An 18,298-nucleotide genomic window follows, 5' to 3' on the forward strand; every position below is an offset into this window, starting at 1 on the left:
ACCATTTAAAATGAACATCACGCCCACGGTTGCTTCTCTGCTTCAGTTAAACACCCCACAATCCTGCGCTGCATAACTATTAGTTCCACATGACCAAAACAAATAGCACATGGCCAACACCATTTTGAAAAACCTACACAGATGACCACAACACAGAAATAAATATCAGTTGATAGTATCGGCCCGGTTTTACTTATTGGGCTAATATTGATGTTAATGCACCCCTGTTAAAGATGTATAAATGGGTGTAATAATAACTTTATGCTGGGACAGAATTCTAGCAAACTATTTTCAGAAAATATCCAAAATTGATGACCCAACACAATGCTACCAAACAGTAACAAAATGTATTTAAATAGTTTGTTTAAATACATTTAAACATTTAAATACATTTAAACAAATGTTCATCCATTTCGTAAATAAAAACGTAACTAAGATAATTTGGTGACACTTTATTTGGTGGAGTGTGCATAAGGCTGACATGACACTGTCATCAAAAGTTGCATTGAAAGTTCATTAAAAGTGCAAACTTTGCATTATTTTGTAAATAATGACAATGTAAAGTTGGCACTTTTAATGGACTTTCAATGCAACTTTAAAGTAACTTTGTATTAAAAGTGTCATTATTCACCGAATGGCACTTCATGACAATAGTCAGACATTCATAAAGATTCCTTTGTGTTCAAGATAGATGTTATGTTTATGATAGTTTCATGACAGCTTATGCAAAGTGTTACCTATAATTCTAATCTAAAACATTTACAAGGTCTTTTTATACAGCTCCAAAATATGTTTATCTTACATTTTCTGTTAAAAATGACATTCTTTATAAAACCCAATTGATACCTTTCAGAACTATACTTTATACCAACCCTACTGTACGATTGGATGTCACAGTGACAACGTTAGTTTTGTTGAGAGAGTTATCATTATACGAGTTTATTTTAAAAAATGTAAAAAGAAATTTGAGTCAGCATGTACAGATTTGAGTTAGTCAAGGATTTAAAACTAATAATACCATTAAATAATGTTTTTCCTCCTATAGTTGTCATGATTTATTGAAGAAAAAACATTAAATTGGAACCTCAGGCTTTAAAGAAAGTTGAGAATTGGCCAGAAAACCCTGAACACAAACCTAATTGCTTTAGGCATCAATAAACCATTGCTCAATTTTTGCGCAAAAAACAAACAAAATTATTGGGTATGTCACATGACTTTACTCAATATGCTGTCAATAGTCCATTATTAAAACATTTCTTCACAAAATCAAATTTGGACATGCTGTCTAAAATGGAGGATCTTTTACATGTTCTAAATAAGCAACAATAATTTACTCTGAGCGATACTAAGTTTGTCACTTTTTGGCATCTCTGACAACAGTCAGACATCAACTGGGTTTCATAAAAGTGTTATTTTTAGAAGAAATTGTATGACATACAAATATGTTGCCTTGCATTAAAAGAAAACTGTTCACATATATTTTAAGTCAGAATTACGTAAATTATTATTTTTTTATTTTTTATCATTTTTTTCTCCGAAGAGTTTTTGCGGCGCTAGTGGCTTGTATTTTCGACAGTAGGCAGACAGGAAAGAGGGCGAGGAGAGGATGGAAGACATGCGGCAAAGGTCGCCGGGACCGGGAGTCGAACACACGACGTCTGCGTCGAGGACTGAGGCCTCCAAACGTGGGGCGTGCTAACCTCTGCGGCACCAGAACACGCCCCCTAAATTATTATTATTATTATTTTTTTTTTTTTTGAAAAGTGCATGAATAATGACACCAGAATATTTTTAACTTTTCACAACTTAATAATTCTACATATATTTTGTCATTATTTGGTAGGATTCTCTTGGGCCAGTTAATTTCAATTCAAAAATGGTAATTGGGACCTATGTGACCAGCTACACAAACAGACAAGGATGCAAACCAAACTTGTAATTTTATTTTCCAACTTTTAAATGAGGGAAGACAGAGAGAGCGAGATAGAGGAAGATAGAGCAAATTATCTAATTAATCATAAAAATAATTGATAAGAGTAGTCGATTACTAAAATATTCCTTTTACAACAGCTCTACTGTTGTAAAAGTGTAGAGCTGGTGCCATCGCGAATTTACGCCGAACACTTTTTACAAGGTAAGAAAACTAACATCTACATACTTTATAAGTAGATAGCGCATTATGGAGAAGGTAGACATCTAACCATTAGTAACCATGGAGATACATCATCATCATGTGGCAGAACATGTATGGAAAAACCTGCATTGTATTTCATCTTTTGCACATTTTTACGGCTGCCCCAGTGTAAGGGGAAACGTCGTGATATAAATCATGTGGCGTGAATTCAGGTAAAGTCCACAACTTGATCATAATGTCAAAAGGCAGGAAGTATGGGTTGGTTTCTAACCAAGCTATTTCAAACTTTTGTATATCCTGCCATCTATGACCCCCAGGTTCAAATTCACAAATGAATGCAACACATGTTCAGGTGTATAAGTAGAAGCCATTAATAAACAGTCAAAAACAACTTTGGAAAACAATTTCATTTGCTCTATTCAATACTCCCATCTCTTACTTCCAACATATGTCATGGTGCCTTATCATGGTGTGATTTAAGTGATGTAGTTGCAAAGAGTCAATAAGGTCCATACTACATTCACTGTTGCCCTCATACTTAACAACTGGGATGCTATTTTGAGGTTTTCCCTCTTTCTCTCCCTGAATGTCATCAAACCTGACCCTGATAATGACTATGACAATTAAGTTATTTGTCCAAGAGTATATTTGAAAACTGTCATCTGGGTTTTTGTTTTTCTTTATGTAACTGTATCTTTGTGGGTAAGTGGTCTTTTAGCCCACAGAAATCGTTAAACTGATAACAATCCTCTCATTTCCGTTTGCTTTTACTCTGTGATTAGTGCACATTTTGCACCAAAACATAATAATCTTGAGAACCATTTGCCTGTGTTGTCATACAAGGAAGCAGAGTGTTTAAGTTATTGCTTTTAAATACTTTTACAGGTGTGTCTACAATCAACTGAAATGGTATGAGAAGCTCACATAACTATGACATCTTTTGGGCTTTTTCAAACTGTTTAAAGGGACATACAAGTCTCAAGAAACTGGCATTAGGGGAGCAGAAATAACTTGATTCTTGTTTTAACCACTACTGCCTTGTTTATACAATATTAGAAAATAATTAAAAGACATAAATGAACATAATTCCATTCCCTTTTTTAAGTCAGAAAATAAAAATGAGACTGCCTAATATGCAATAGTTTTTCATAAATAAATCTAAACTGGCTGAAGCTAAAACTATGCCATTTGAGAAGCTTTGGCTAAAACCTATTTCCTAGACAGGTGGAATTGTCCTAAACATGTGTACAGGATTGGCTCCAAATATGCTTTTCTTCACAAGTTGCCTTTTTTGAGTTTGAGTTGTTTGTATCAACAAATAATCAATTACTAAATTAGTTGACAAATATTTCAATAATATATTGATCACAATTAATTCTTTCAACCTTAATCTGGTTAAAAACGAACGTCCAAGTCCTCAAAACATTTCTTTCAACAGCCAACCCAAAATCATGGACTGGTACATGTCAACATTAATCACATCTAAAGCTGCACAATACATCACAAGTTTATCATCTTTGCAATATCAGTGTGCAATATTTATATTGCAAAGGAGTGTTTGAAGTGAAGGAATTGTGCTATGAATTTGTAGTCTTCATGTATGATATTTAACCAGTTGAACAGCAGATTCTCACAATAGACACAAAAAAGGCTTTGCTCAAAACTCTAAAGGTCACTATGATGTAAGTGCAGATAAGAAGGAAAGAAAATAGACAAATTTCACAACTGATCATTATTGCAATATCTATCCATCATTATCATCGAATAATTTTTCTAATAATTGATTAGAAAAACGATTATTTTCTAATTGTTTTGGAGGGTTAAGATATGCATTTTATAGTTATATATTTTTTTATTGTATTTTATCCATCCATCCATTTTCTAACACCCTTGTCCCTAGTGGGATCAGGAGGGGTGCTGGTGTCTATCTCCAGCTAATGTTTCAGGCAAGAGGCGGGGTCACCCTGGACAGGTTGCCAGTCTGTCGCAGGGCAACACAGGACAAACAACTATGCACACACACACACACACACTCAGGGAGAATTTAGAGAAACCAATTAACCTAACAGTCATGTTTCCAGATTAGAGTACCCAGAGAGAACCCACGCAAGTACAGGGAGAACACGCAAGCTCTATGCCTGGGCTGGGAATCGAACCCAGGACCTTTTTCTTTTTCTGTCTTCCAAAACTTTTAAGTGTTATGTTGTTTTTTGTTGTTTTTTTTACATTAAAAGCTGTCAGACTGCTGCACAGCTTTCTGTCACTAGTAGATAAAACAATGTGCTTACACACATTTTATGTTGTTTAAACATTTAATAATTTTTTTGAATTTGGACACCAATATGTTGTGAATTCCAGATAAATGGAGTCTCGATTTTTGCATAATCCAGAAATCGGAATCAGTAGGAACTGCTTTGACTGTTCCATGTATGGGGAGTGGCATAAAAGAGATTACGTTAATAAAAGCCTTTATTAAAACCACAAAAACAGTTTTCACATTTCAAGATTTTAATTTTAAACTCATATTTTAAAAACCAGGGCCGGTTATCTTTTAAGAGACAAACAGCCTTTTTATGCAATATTTTCATCCAGGTAATGTCAGTTGGACATCTATGTCCAACTGACATGTATTTTTTAAATCAGTGAAATGATGGGACACATTATAGAAAATTTGAACATTTCAAGCAACGTGCATCAACTTGCTGCATAAAATTAATGCAGCAAGTTGATGCATTAGGTGGATACACCTTGAATATTTGTGGATACACCTTCCCCTAAAAGAAGCACAACAAAGAAAAAAACTACTTCAGGTTCTTAGAGATTTTTGATAAATTTGTGTAGAGTAACAACAAACAAAAGAAAATCACATTTTCTCCAGTACATGACAAAACCTGGAAAACTGGTTCTGGCCTAATATGGATCTATTGGCCCATATTACAGGAATATCTCAAGCCCTATATAAATTGCATCATTCACTAAGAACTGGCAAAAAAAAAAACAACAACAAAACATTGCAACATAATTTTTATCATATTAAACACTCCTAAAATAAGGTAGAAAGAAGTCCCCTCTATTAATTTTAAAACTCCAACACTGAACATTGTGGTTGTTTTTGTACTTTTAAACTTTGGTAACCATAAAATGTTAACACAATGTTTAAACTGTACCCACTTGGAAGTAGGGGTGTAGAGGCACAATAATCTCACTATACGATACAATATACAATATTCTGATCACGATATATATTTATATCACGATATTTGTCAAACCATACAATTCGATACAATTTGATGCACTTTTACTATTTTCTGAAAAATTTTAGACAGTAACATTTGTTTGTTAATACAGCTCAGTAAATTATAGTTATAGCTGATTGCTTTTAAGTTTGGCCAATTAAACTACCATCCCTCTTCCAGATTTCTCTTAATCTATGTTGAAAAGCTGTTAGACCTGCTGATGTTCTTAGTAGCAAATCAAATTCACCCCTCAATCAAATTCTGCTCAAGGCCTCAAACAACCTTGGGCTGGCCCTGCATGAGGAACTAAATCTGCTGCACTGTGCATCTCTCTGCTGGATACAGAGGGACAAACAGGGAGATGAATTTATGCTGCTTGAGTAATTCTTCTATTTTGTGCCTGTTGAGTTTTTAACAACTGCCACAGAGACTGGTTTAGTTGGCAGAGCTTTATGGGATGGGTTTTTCGAAAACCCTTACTGTAAATAGACAAAGCATTTGATACAGCACAGTTTGACGAATCTTGTCACCGCAAAACTTATAAAGGAAAAACAAATAAAACCAGCATGCTGCGTGACTATAAGACAAGTTCAACAGCTTCTCCACGGGCTGAACTACTGGCCCACAAATGCACCAAGGAACAGACAAGTAAACTTTATCAGCGCAGACACAGAGCCAACAGAAAGCGTGTGTGAGATGCAAACGTAAACATCGCACAGAATTATTTGTTCACGTAACGTATATTAACAACGCACACGTCTGAAAGCGCAACTATATTTGCAGCTCACAATAAGCTGCGCAAGCAGAGCAAACACATTGGCTTTGAAATCTGTCTCATACCTTGATAAAGAATTCTCCAAAGAAACATGAGTTCTCACAGGGGATTGATATAAATCTCAATACAGGTGAGCCTGTGCCCAGTTTGAGTGAAAGGAGGCAAACACAATCCACGCCGAAGTAAACTTCGGAAATCCAGCTGTGACTGTGCGCTAAGAAGCCAACACAGAGAGGTACCAGCGGTGTGATGGGTGCACTCTCCTAGCATTGTGCTTTGTTAAATGCATCAATTACCAACCCAACTTTCAGGAATAATTCTGCCAGTGAAATGCACTATGCAGCAAAGATGCTTGTAGTCAGCTTATGTAAAAAAAAAAAAAAATATATATATATATATATATTAAGCAAATGTCCCCCATCCTCCGCACTTAAACAAGAAACACTCCAAAGGTAATAAATGTAAGCTTAATGCCTCAACATAAAAATGACAGCCAGAAATTGTAAACTGCTTAAAATAATAAACTATAGAATGATACAATAAGATTAAAAGGCTTTTTCTAAAAACGAAAAATCACATTTAAAAAAAAGTTTTTAGGCAGGAGAGTTGATATGCAACAGAAATTTAATGATTGAACTTATTTTTTTCAAAAGTCCCAAATATTTGTCAGTGTCATGTTACTAAATCTTTGAAGAACTACAAAGAAAGAAACATAGTTTACATTTTTTAAATGTCAATTTCTATGAACAGGTGAAGAATGAACAGGTTCATAGAAATTTGAATGAAATCTGAATGAACAGGTGAAGAGGTTGATATGTCTATTTTAGTTTAAAAGATAAAAAATATGAAATTAGTAATAAACAGAGTCAGCTATTCATCTTAGTTCTATTTGTTTATATACATAACAATAACATACGTATTAATTAATAACAAAATCTTGCCAGAAAAATAGTTTCTGTCCAAAATGTTACATCTGATTCAAAAGAACTTTAAATTGGTCATTTTTAGCTTTATTGACTATTTTGTCATTTCAACACTTACACTTAATTTTTTAAAGAAAAACAGATATAATGCACATCTACCAAAACTAAAGCAATCATAAACCTATTGAGTGTAATTACTAATTACAATTTTTTTTTTTTTTGCATTTACAAGATATGTGTGGGGCTAAATTTCAGTCCATATATTTACCAGTTAATCATTTCAGTTTCAGGATAGTTGCAGGAAAATTACCAGAAAGTAAGAAAAGAGTTTAAAATTATTATGTTATTCATATTGTATTGCCAGTCAAACTAGAAATAAAAACAGTTTTCAAGTGCATTTTATGGTGATTGGTATTCTACAGTCTTGCTTTTTTTATATAATAAACTGTCAGTGTGAAATTGTATTCATAAACTTAAATACTTAAACTTTATTGAATTATTAATGTTATTTTTAAATTCTAAAAAATATTTTTAGCCACCCCATTGACTGAATTAAAATGTACACCATTACTTTTACTTTTTTTAATGTTTTGTTAGCTCATTTATTATTGCCTTCTGATTATAATATTTCCTTCTTGAGCTCAACATTAAAAGAATTTTTCCCTTTATACTGACTGAACTGATTTTTTTATAAGACTATCAATTTCATTTTTCAAGACGCCATGCACTTAATTACAAACTCTAAACATTAAATACCATTTAAATAAAGCCTCATGTAAACCCAATGGTTGCATGGTTCATCTGATTTGCAAACTAAACATTTCTAAAAACTGGTCACATTTAACAATTACCTTTTTGTGTTGCCTAAATGAGTAACTATTTTTTTATAGCTGTACCAGTAACATTATTCATTTAGATTTTGACTTGTTTTTCCATGTTCTTTTTTGCAAAACAGCAACATAAAATGGCTGCCAGTCTTTTGCTATGCACAGAATAATCTTTACTATAACTTCTGAATATTGTAGAAACAGGCAATTTTAGCCATCAGCTGGATTTCAAAAAAGCTTTTGGCCTAGATCACCATCGGCATGTAGCTTATTTATTCTCTGATGGCTGAAGTGTAATTATGAGCAGGGAAACAAAGAAAAAGACTAGAAGAAAGCAATTTATGTGTTGTTTAACTCCCTAAATCTGCAGTGTGCATGTATTTAACTTGATTACAATGACGATGCATGATAAATACCATCATAAAGTGAGCAGGCTGGGTAATAAACATACTATTATGCAGTGGGCCATGTTGTATGGATATCACAGAGCTCCAGTCTTTTTTTTTTGTGGGCCTGGGGGAGGGCCAGCTGAAGCATTGCTCCAGCCTAGTGGCAGGCAGGAAAATAAAAGCCACATAATATAATCTGAGCAGTGAACACACACACACACACCACACACACACACACACCACACACACACACACACACACACAGGAATTTAAGATGGAAACCCTTAATCTGCACCATGCCTGCGTCAGTTCTCGTGATATTTCTCACATTTTTTTAAAGTACAGTTTTCAGAACAAGAGCGAAAGAGGAAGGAGGAAATTATGCATGAATATTAATAATAAAATGTCCTATGCTTTGTACAGTGAATAAATAAACCAACAAATAAAATCAAGCTAGTACTACTGACCTTGGCTATATCCTGTTATTGAAAAAAACTGACAACTTCACCTCTGGGGAAAACAATATATAAAAGATCTCCATTTCTCTCCTGAATTAATATATAAACAAGGATATTATTAAAAATACACAGCCAAACTAAAATAAATATATTTCTGTCTAAATAAATTGTATATTAAGTAACCACTCACACCTATTTATCGCCCTGTCCGAGTGTCCTCTGCATGTTTCTTGGCTTTTTAAGGCAGGACAATAAACCAGTTATTTCAAGTACAGAAACGTACACAATATTAACATTCCTCCTTAAAAACTGCTGGAGACAAAATGTCGGGGTGGCTTTGGTGATAATAATATCAATATGCTGCTTCCTATTATTATTATTTCAACGAACTGCTCCTCCACCTACAAGTCGATGTCGAGATAATATGTATATATATTTGAATGTGCAATATTGCGTCGGTAAAAATATATTTTTATATAAAAGAAATAAAAATGGCGACGCGGCGGTTAGCTAAAAATGTGACCGAGCTGAAAAAGTTTCCTGATATTTTCAGCCAGGGGGAGGAAAAAAAGGAGGGCAGAAATTTTTATTTTTATTTCAAGCTAATGCGGGTGGGGGTTGGTAGCCGGGAGAATAATGTCGACACGACACTCACACACAAAGAAATTAATCATTAACACGGAGAAAATATCTGCGATATTAAACAGAAATTTAACGGCTGCCTTCCAGGCAACAGCCCCAAAGAAATAATCAGTTTATTTCGGCCTGAAAAGCACAAATATCAGCCGTTTATCTGCCACCTCCGGAGGTGGAAGAGGGGGGTTGAAAAAAAAAGTTGAGGCTAGCTGAATAAAGTTCTAATTGCAGTCAGACCAACTCTCGGTGGCTGATATGGGAAAACAATCAATACGACACGGCTAAATTCGGCTAAAATAAACGCGGAAATTGACTCGATTTTACACAGACGTATGGTTAAAATATCCCCGGGTCAATGTATGGTAAAATCTGCGTTCAATAACGGATACAAACGACATTTATTTAGAAATTATATCGGCGTTACCTGTATTGCATTGTGCTCCATTGCAGTCCTGCATTCCCTCTTAGTGAGGCCCCTCTCTCCGGTTACACCGCCGGGACACGCCGACACGCAAACAAACGCACCACAGAGGAGGAGGGAAAAAAATAAAAAAGAAAGGCTTTTCTTCTATTCTACTTTTTTTCTCTTTTTAAATGGGTGGAAATGGCACGGGATCTAGGTGTGGCCAAAGTTTGCCACAGAGTACAACTCCATATAAAAATTACATTTAAAGGGGAGCATTTTTACTTCACTAACATGACGTATTTCCGACTGAAACGGAATTCGAGGGCGGGGTTAAGATAAAAAAAAAATCTAAAATTGAATAAAAATCCATTACATTGTTCTTGAATTTACCAGCACAATCTCGCTGATATTCTGAAATTGTCAAACCGTTCATCTCTGTGCAATCACGTCACCTATATTAACTTAAGATGTTAATAAAGTGCATTCACACACAACACGTTTTTTTAAAGTTAGCAGCCTTAACACTTGGTTTATCAGCCTAGATCGTTAAAAGCCAAATCTTGGCTTAGAGTAAAGCTGAACATACGTATCTATTCTCCCCATTATTGTTTTTCTGTTTACAAAGAAGTTTCCTTCTTACAGTTGGCAAAAGAAAAAGAATAATAGTCATTAATAACCGTATTAAATCCATCTTATTTTACTTTCTGCTTGATGTTTTTAATATAGGCTATAGCTACAAAATAGTTTATAGTCATTGAACGTTTTCACATGTTACCCTGTTACACTCACAAGCATCATATCAATCCATAATAAACTTGAAGGGAAATTACGCATTTATAAAAAGAAGTAAAAATTTAAATCATCCAATCATATTCAACCTCTGACAGACCAAAATCATACAGTACAATTAACTGCTTTCAGAAGGTTCCCTGTGTAGTTTAAATTTAGTATAAATATACTAGTTCTCTAAAGAATTTAGTGAATATGCAGCATCACAAACATCAAGGAACAATAAACCGCTGACCCAATACATTTGTAAAGAAAGTTATTTCAAGTTGAAAAATAATGTTGGCAGTATCATGCTTTTCGTCAGCATGGATAAGAAAGCTGGTCATAGTTGATGGAAGGTTGGATGGAAAAGTCCTGGAAGGAAATAGTAAACAAACCTGAACAAAGAGCCCCTCCCATGGATGGTTCAGATCAAAGCATATAAAATTTTTAGAGAGACCTAGTCAAAGTCCATACCTAAATCCAACTGAGAATCTGTTGTCGCAATATAATATTAATATTTCAAAGGACTGACTAGAATGAATTTTTTTTGCCAATAAATTATCAGACTGCGTCCGGTTGGCATTCACAGAACAAACAGAACAAATTGTTCAAGGTGCAACAAGATTCAGTGAGGGCTGAAGGCACACATGGGCATCAGCAAGGAGAAAAATAAGTTATTATAACTGACACTGTCATCACAATATTTTCCAGTATTATTCCCACAATGTTATTTGAATATTGTGCAGCTCTACTCCATGTTCGAAACTGGTACCACAAAAAAGTCTTATAGTTACGGCTGTAAAATAGCAACCTCTACTGCCCATTTCATGAAGGATTACTTTGTTTTCAGAATATTTGAAATCTATCATTCTATAATGCAAAAATATTTTTCTGTCCATCCATCCATCATTTCCAGTATAGTCCTTCCTCAGATGGTTGAGATGTCTTAGTTCTTCCTCTGGGTCTACTCCTGGTGGGATGTAACCCTGAACACTCCACAAGGAAACCACCTAACCAGATGCTAGAACCACTTCATCTGGCTCCTCTGAATGTGCTGAAATATTTCTCAGAACTGGAAAACATGTAAGACCACTGAAAATGTTCCAAACCTTTCAGGGCTTGATTAGGAAGTTAGTTGTTAAAATTCTCATTATAAATTGAAAGAGTATGGCTTGGATGTTTGAAAGACTGAAGGAAAAAGCAGCACGACTAAGGTTTGCAAAGTTGGATCTAAACAAATCATGAGACTTCTGGAACAACGCTCTTTGATCAGATGAGTTCAGAGTAGAAATGTTTGACCTTGATGCACAGAACCATGTTTGGAAGAAAAAAAAAATCAAGTATGAGCACACATACCAGATTTGTGGGTTGTTTTACAGCTATGAACCTTGGTGCCATGTTGTCATTGAGTTTCCCAGTGTCTTGTGTGTTTACCAAGGTTTTCTAGACTCAAATGCTATCTGTCAGCTTAAACCTGATCCAAACAGGGTCATCAACAAGAAAATATTCAAACATTTCAGAAACCTACAGCACAATGTCTCAAAAAAACCATAAAAGTCCATCTTAAATGCAACTATTGGACAATAGCAGAAATATGAAGAAATTAATGTTTGCAAATATCAATGAACTGTAACAAAGTGGGATAGAAAATTGGGCCAAAGTTCCTCCATAATGAAAGACTGAAGAAGTTAGAGAGAAAGACTATCAACAGCTACTGCTGCTAAAGGTGGTTCAAATATGCTAAATCTTATAATTGAGAGTGTGCTTCATTCTTATCATTACTGTGATCATAAAGATACCATATTTGCCTTTAGTTGGAGCCAATGGGTACTTGGGAGCACCCACACATATTGTGTTGTAAGGAGTCTGTACACATGGAATATAATTTTACAGCAAACTCATCTGATGCAGATACTGTCTAATGCCTTTTAAGGCTGACTTACTGGATAGTCAGGTAAATGCACCACTTTTCCATGCGTGATGTTTGCACTGATGCTCTCTGGTGGCCACTCTTGACAATGACACCTCCTTGCAAATTAAATCTTTGCAATAGGGACCTTCGACAGCTATCATCCTGCAACTTTTTGATACATCCCTGCTCCAAAGAACCTGGATCATATCAATAGATTGTTATCAAGCTTCTGCAGAACTGAATGACTGAATGTTGAGGATGGAATTCTGCCATTTCCTTCAGATGTGTTAGCACATGGAGGCATCTACAAGTTGCTTGATAGTATTTCAAAACCTTTGATGTAAACAATCCTTCTGTCTGTTAGTGTAATTATGTTCTAATTATGGTCTAAATACACAGTGTTTGATGTGAAATGTCATCTGCTGTCATTGCTTTTTCTAGTCATTTTATGCTTACTTTTGAACAGATACAACTGCTTCCTCTTTTGACTCACTTTAGTTTTATGTTGCAAGATGAGTGCAAATTCAGGTCATGTTTGCCATTTTTCACATTTAATCCTTGTTTGTGATGTCTATAAGATGCTGATAAACAATTTGCTGATAAACAGATGCTGATAAACAATTTTGCTCAATTTTAAACTCTTAGTTCAGCCAGTCAGCAAAGTGTTCCTCATTTGACAAAAGCAGCTATAACAAAATTATCTTTTTATTAGGGGCTTTTTATGAAGCATGTGCTCAGACTGGTTTGTAACAGTACACCCTTGCCCTGAATTGCAACTGGTGACATGTTAAACATGCAGGAAATACATTCTGTTGTTGACTCAAACTAAAGTTACAGGAGCTTGTCCACATGAAATATTTTGAATTGATATGAAAGAAATTTTATGTCAGCCACAAACTTTTTAACTTCAATTCATTCATTGGGTAATGTCAATGAATGAAAAAAGGACAAAACTCCATCAGAGCCAGACACATTCACAGCTTAAGTTATTTTGAAGTTCTGCTTTGCATGCTGTGGCATTTGGCACTGTCTTAACCCTGTTCTAACATACAGTATATTTGCATTTCTGGCTACTTTAAAAGGGCTTTTTTCTAGAAGAAAAATTGATTTGGAAAAAATATTTCTTATGCCCAAGTCTGTAGTTTTGTAATCATGATATTTCTTTTATAATTCTTTTCATGTTAGTTTTTAAAATAACATAATTTGTACATGAATTTACAGTTTCTGTCAGCCTTATGACATTTAAAAAAACAAATCAGATGATCTGATCAGTTACTCAGTACTTGACAAGCCTTTTTTCAAAATACTTTTTCACTCTTACTTAAGTAATTTCTTGGACTGTTAGTTACATTTTTACTTGAGTGAAAACATGCTGAAGTAGTGCTACTCTTACTTAGTTACATTGTTATGGTATTCTACCCACCTCTGACTAACAGTATCTGGAAAGAGGAGAACCTTTCCAGAAAATATATATTTTCTATGTACAAAGAAGACCCAGAACCTGGTTCTTCTGGTTCCCAGGAGACGGTTTGAGATTCTGCAGTACAAAAGGTCCACACACACACACACTGGGAACACCGTAAGATTAGTAAACTCCTTGCAGAAAGACCCCAGGCTGGGATTTGAATCCAAGCTCTTCTTGCATCAGTATAATATCAAATCAAAAATTAACAATGGATCTCAGAAATAAGAAGGAAAGAAAAACAGATAGAAAATAGAATATTGAACACAAATCATTGGGGAAATGATGTTGCTAGACCTTGGGAGTGGAACTATTTTTTCACAAACCAGCACACACAGACTAGGGATGGAGGAATGCATTTTTCACTTCTGATACTGGGCTTTATTACTGGTTGATACAGAAAAACAGTCCTGAATAGATTTAAAACAGTTTCTTTTTTCAAAACACAGATATGAATGTGCTGAATAATACATTTATTTGATAATCTTGTACCAGCACAGCACAAGCTTGGTCAAACAAGTTTCTTCACAGGATAAAAAACATGTTTTTGTCTAAACTGACTATTTAGACAAAAATAGTCAGTTTAGACCAAACATGTTTGACATGTTTTACATTGTCAAAAATGTAAAAATAAACTGCAATAAATCTTCTTCCAAGTCATTCATAAACTAACAGTGCTAACAACTTTTGTCATTGTGTCCAAACACCTTGGTCCTTATTTTGCCTGGGAAACAAACTTGTCTTCAAACAGAAAAAGTTTATCCCACATGGGAAGCTGGTGAATTCAGTCAATCTGGAAGGCGACCATCTGGAACAGGGGTAAAACTGGCCACGTTGTGGACAGTGACAGTGTTCTGAGAGACAGGTTTAGACAAAACCACAGAAAATACTGACAAGCCTTATTAAAATAAATATTAAAATAAAGTAGCTTAGCCAATGAGTCAAAACTGAAACAATTGACTTTTCTGAACATAACATTTTCCAACACTAAATAAATTAATCAGAAATTCTAAATGTTTCATTCTGCTATGCAGTCCAGTCTTAACATATTGTTCATATTAAGATGGAATTAACATTTTAAGATAAAAACCATCACTAAAAGTCATACAAAAACTCAGAAATAACCAATCAAATATAGTCAGCATTATACAAATGATATACTCTTCTGGGTTAAGTATTTTGAATCGCTTCTCGTTCATTTTTTAGACGACTGTAACAGAAATAAAGGCATTTTAACACATAATCTACTAGCGCCACCTGCTGGTAAGTATATTCTGTCAAACTATCGCTCTCGCGAGAGTTTCTGTGGAAGTTTGCTGCACTCATCTGGCTTTACTTATTATTTTACAATCCCGTAGTCTGTGGTCCCTCAGCAGGTTCAGTTAACTTTCCATTGTGAAATAAAATCTGGTGAGACCTGTCCCTTAGCGAGAACTCAGTCATTTATGAAATCCGTGAAGGTGGTGTATTGTGCCAGCAATTAGATTTTTCTAAAGCATCTTTTTAAAGATGAGAATGTGAGATTTAAGTGTCATGTAAAGTGGAAAAAAAATAAGTTTATCTGGTGTTTGGAGGTGTGAATGTATATAATTTGATGAGAATGAGAGGGGCAGGTAGAAGATCTTTTATCTTCTACCTGCTCCTTTTCAAACAGATAATGTAAAATTGTAAGTCAATTGTGCATAATAATTTGAGGCAGCACAGTTGGTAGCAAGAAGGTCCTGGGTTCGATTCCTGGCCCGGGGTCTTTCTGCATGGAGTTTGCATGTTCTCCCTGTGCATGCATGGGTTCTCTCCGGATACTATGGATTCCTCCCACAGTCCAAAAACATGACTGTTAGCTTAATTGGTCTTTCCAAATTCTCCCTAGGTGCGAGTGTCTGTGTGCATGGTTGTTTGTCCTGTTTGTTTCTGTCTTGCCCTGCGACAGACTGGCGACCTGTCCAGGGTGAACCCCACCTCTCGCCTGGAACGCAGCTGGAGATAGGCACCAGTACCTCCTGACCCCACTACGGACAAGGGTGAACAGAAAATGGATGGATGGAACACTGCAGTGGACTTTCTCTTATTATAAAAGCTGCCTTTATTACCAATTTTCTGTCAAATTTAGATCTGGACTCTACATAAGGCAGCAGTTAGAAACCTGCAACTGTGGACCCATAATAACTCTTAGTAACTAAACTGACAAAGAATGAACTGTTTTCAAATATACATACAACAAATGCGGGCCGATATTCTCATGAATTGACAAATACAAAACTTCAATTTGTTGCAAAGTAAATATGTAATGAAGTTAGCAACTATTTCAGTACAGTCCAGTAAAGTACACTAATAAAAAAATAATAATTCGCAAAGTATTTGTAATTTTTTTACAGAAAGATATTAAACTCTTCTGTCGAAGCAATTGAAATAATTCTTCGTTTTTTCAGAGGTGTGGAAATACTCTCATTAACCACTAGAGGGGAGCACAATAAACCATGTCCTCACAGTCCCCTCTACAATGTGTCACTTGAGTCCTAATATTTCAAACGAGTCAACTTTATTGACAAAGTGTTGGTAGTTTGTGCAATAAAATAACACATTTAGCCACCGTGTTCATTGTGATATCTATAAAGAAAGACTACGTAACTATCACTCAAGACTAAAACATGCAAGGGAGGCTTTCTTTGCAGATTTCATAAACAAAAACATTAACAATGCTCAAGCTTTACTTGCAACAGTTGACAGGCTCACAAAGCCTCCTATGACGTTACCATCTGAACTCCAATCTAATATAACAAGTATTCCAGCTTCTTTTCGGAGGAAATTTTAAAAAATCAGAGGATTGATCTGCACATCAACTCTAAAGCCAGTAACATTGCTTTAGAACAAACAAATTCAGGAAAAATTACCCAATTTCAACTACTTAATTATAAAATCCTAGAAGAAATTATAAGTCAATTAAGTTTGAGTTCCTGCTGTCCAGCTGTCCTACCCACACATTTCTTTAAGAAAGTCCTGCCTGTTATTGCTAATGATCTGATCCAAATAGTAAACTTCACTCACATCAGGTGTTTTCCCCCAGGCTTTGAAAACAGCATTTATCAAACCTCTGCTTAAAAAGAACAATCTGGACAAATCACTACTGCAGAATTACAGGACGATCTCCAACCTGACATTCATCAACAAAGTTATTGAAAAACTGTGTAAATAATGAAATAGTTTCCTTCCAATCTGGTTTTCGTGCTCACCACAGCACGGAGACTGCCCTTGTAGAAATGTTCAATGACATCCATATAAATACAAACTGTGGGAGAACCACGGTGCTGGTTCTGTTGGACCTAAGTGCAGCTTTTTACACTGTCGACCATGACATATTACTGAATCGACTGGAGAGTTGGGTTGGATTCTCCGGTTCAGTGCTCGACTGGTTTGAACCTTACATAAAGTACAGGGATTTCTTTGTTTCAATTGGAAACTTTTCATCAAAGAGGTCAAAGGTCACAGTTGGGGTACCCTAAGGTTCAATCCTAAGACCCCTCTTATTCAACATTTATATGCTTCCACTAACTCATGTTACAACAGGAAATAATATTAGCTGCCATAATTATGCGGATGATACATAGCTCTTCATTTCGATGTCACCAGGTGACTCTGAATCTGTCCAATCACTGAACAGATGCTTAGAACAGGTACATGTGTGGATGTGCCAAAACTTTCTCCAGCTGAACAGAAACAAAACTGAAGTTATTTCTTTTGGACCTAAAGAAGAACGAACTGGAGTCAATGCACAGCTTCAGTTATTACAACTAAAACCTAGAGATCAGGCCCGTAACCTGGGAGTAGTGATGGACTCTGACCTGAACCTTCGGAGTCACATAAAGACAGTTCCAAAGTCGGCCTTCTATCGTCTGAAGAACATCTCCAGAATTAGAAGATTAATGTCTCAGCCAGATCTAGAGAAACTCATCCATGCGTTTATCTTTAGTCGCATTGATTACTGCAACAGCGTTTTCACAGGTGTGTCCAACAAATCAATCTTCCATCTGCAGCTGATCCAGAACGCTGCTGCTCACGATTTAAAGCACATAACACCAGTCTTAAAGTCCCTGCACTGGCTCCCTGCAGCTCAAAGTATAGATTTTAAAATACTGTCGTTAGTTTACAAATCACTGAACGGCTTAACACCACGATACATTAAAGATTTGCTGTTGTTCTATCAACCTGCCAGACCTCTCAGGTCTTCTGGTTCTGGTCTGTTCTGCATCCCCAGAACCAGAACCAAACGAGGAGAAGCAGCTTTCAGCATCTATGCACCACAAATTTGGAACAAACTTCCAGAAAACTGTAAAACAACTGAAACACTGACTTCCTTTAAATCTCGACTAAA

At 35.5% G+C, this 18,298-nt stretch overlaps 1 protein-coding gene across 1 annotated transcript in view; it reads right to left on the bottom strand.

The window, feature by feature from the left end:
• zgc:77151 (uncharacterized protein LOC337153 homolog) overlaps positions 1 to 9,906 on the bottom strand; it is a 47,647-nt gene extending 37,741 nt beyond the window's left edge. Inside the window, exon 1 of the mRNA XM_055046731.1 lies at positions 9,803 to 9,906. Coding sequence (XP_054902706.1) covers positions 9,803 to 9,823 — 21 coding nt within the window. The 5' untranslated portion in view covers positions 9,824 to 9,906. The remainder of the gene's footprint in view (positions 1 to 9,802) is intronic.
• Between the last annotated feature and the right edge of the window lie 8,392 nt (positions 9,907 to 18,298).

Source organism: Poeciliopsis prolifica, unplaced genomic scaffold, assembly GCF_027474105.1.
Source record: "Poeciliopsis prolifica strain line A6 unplaced genomic scaffold, Auburn_PproV2 SCAFFOLD024, whole genome shotgun sequence".
NCBI classification, from domain to species: domain Eukaryota; kingdom Metazoa; phylum Chordata; class Actinopteri; order Cyprinodontiformes; family Poeciliidae; genus Poeciliopsis; species Poeciliopsis prolifica.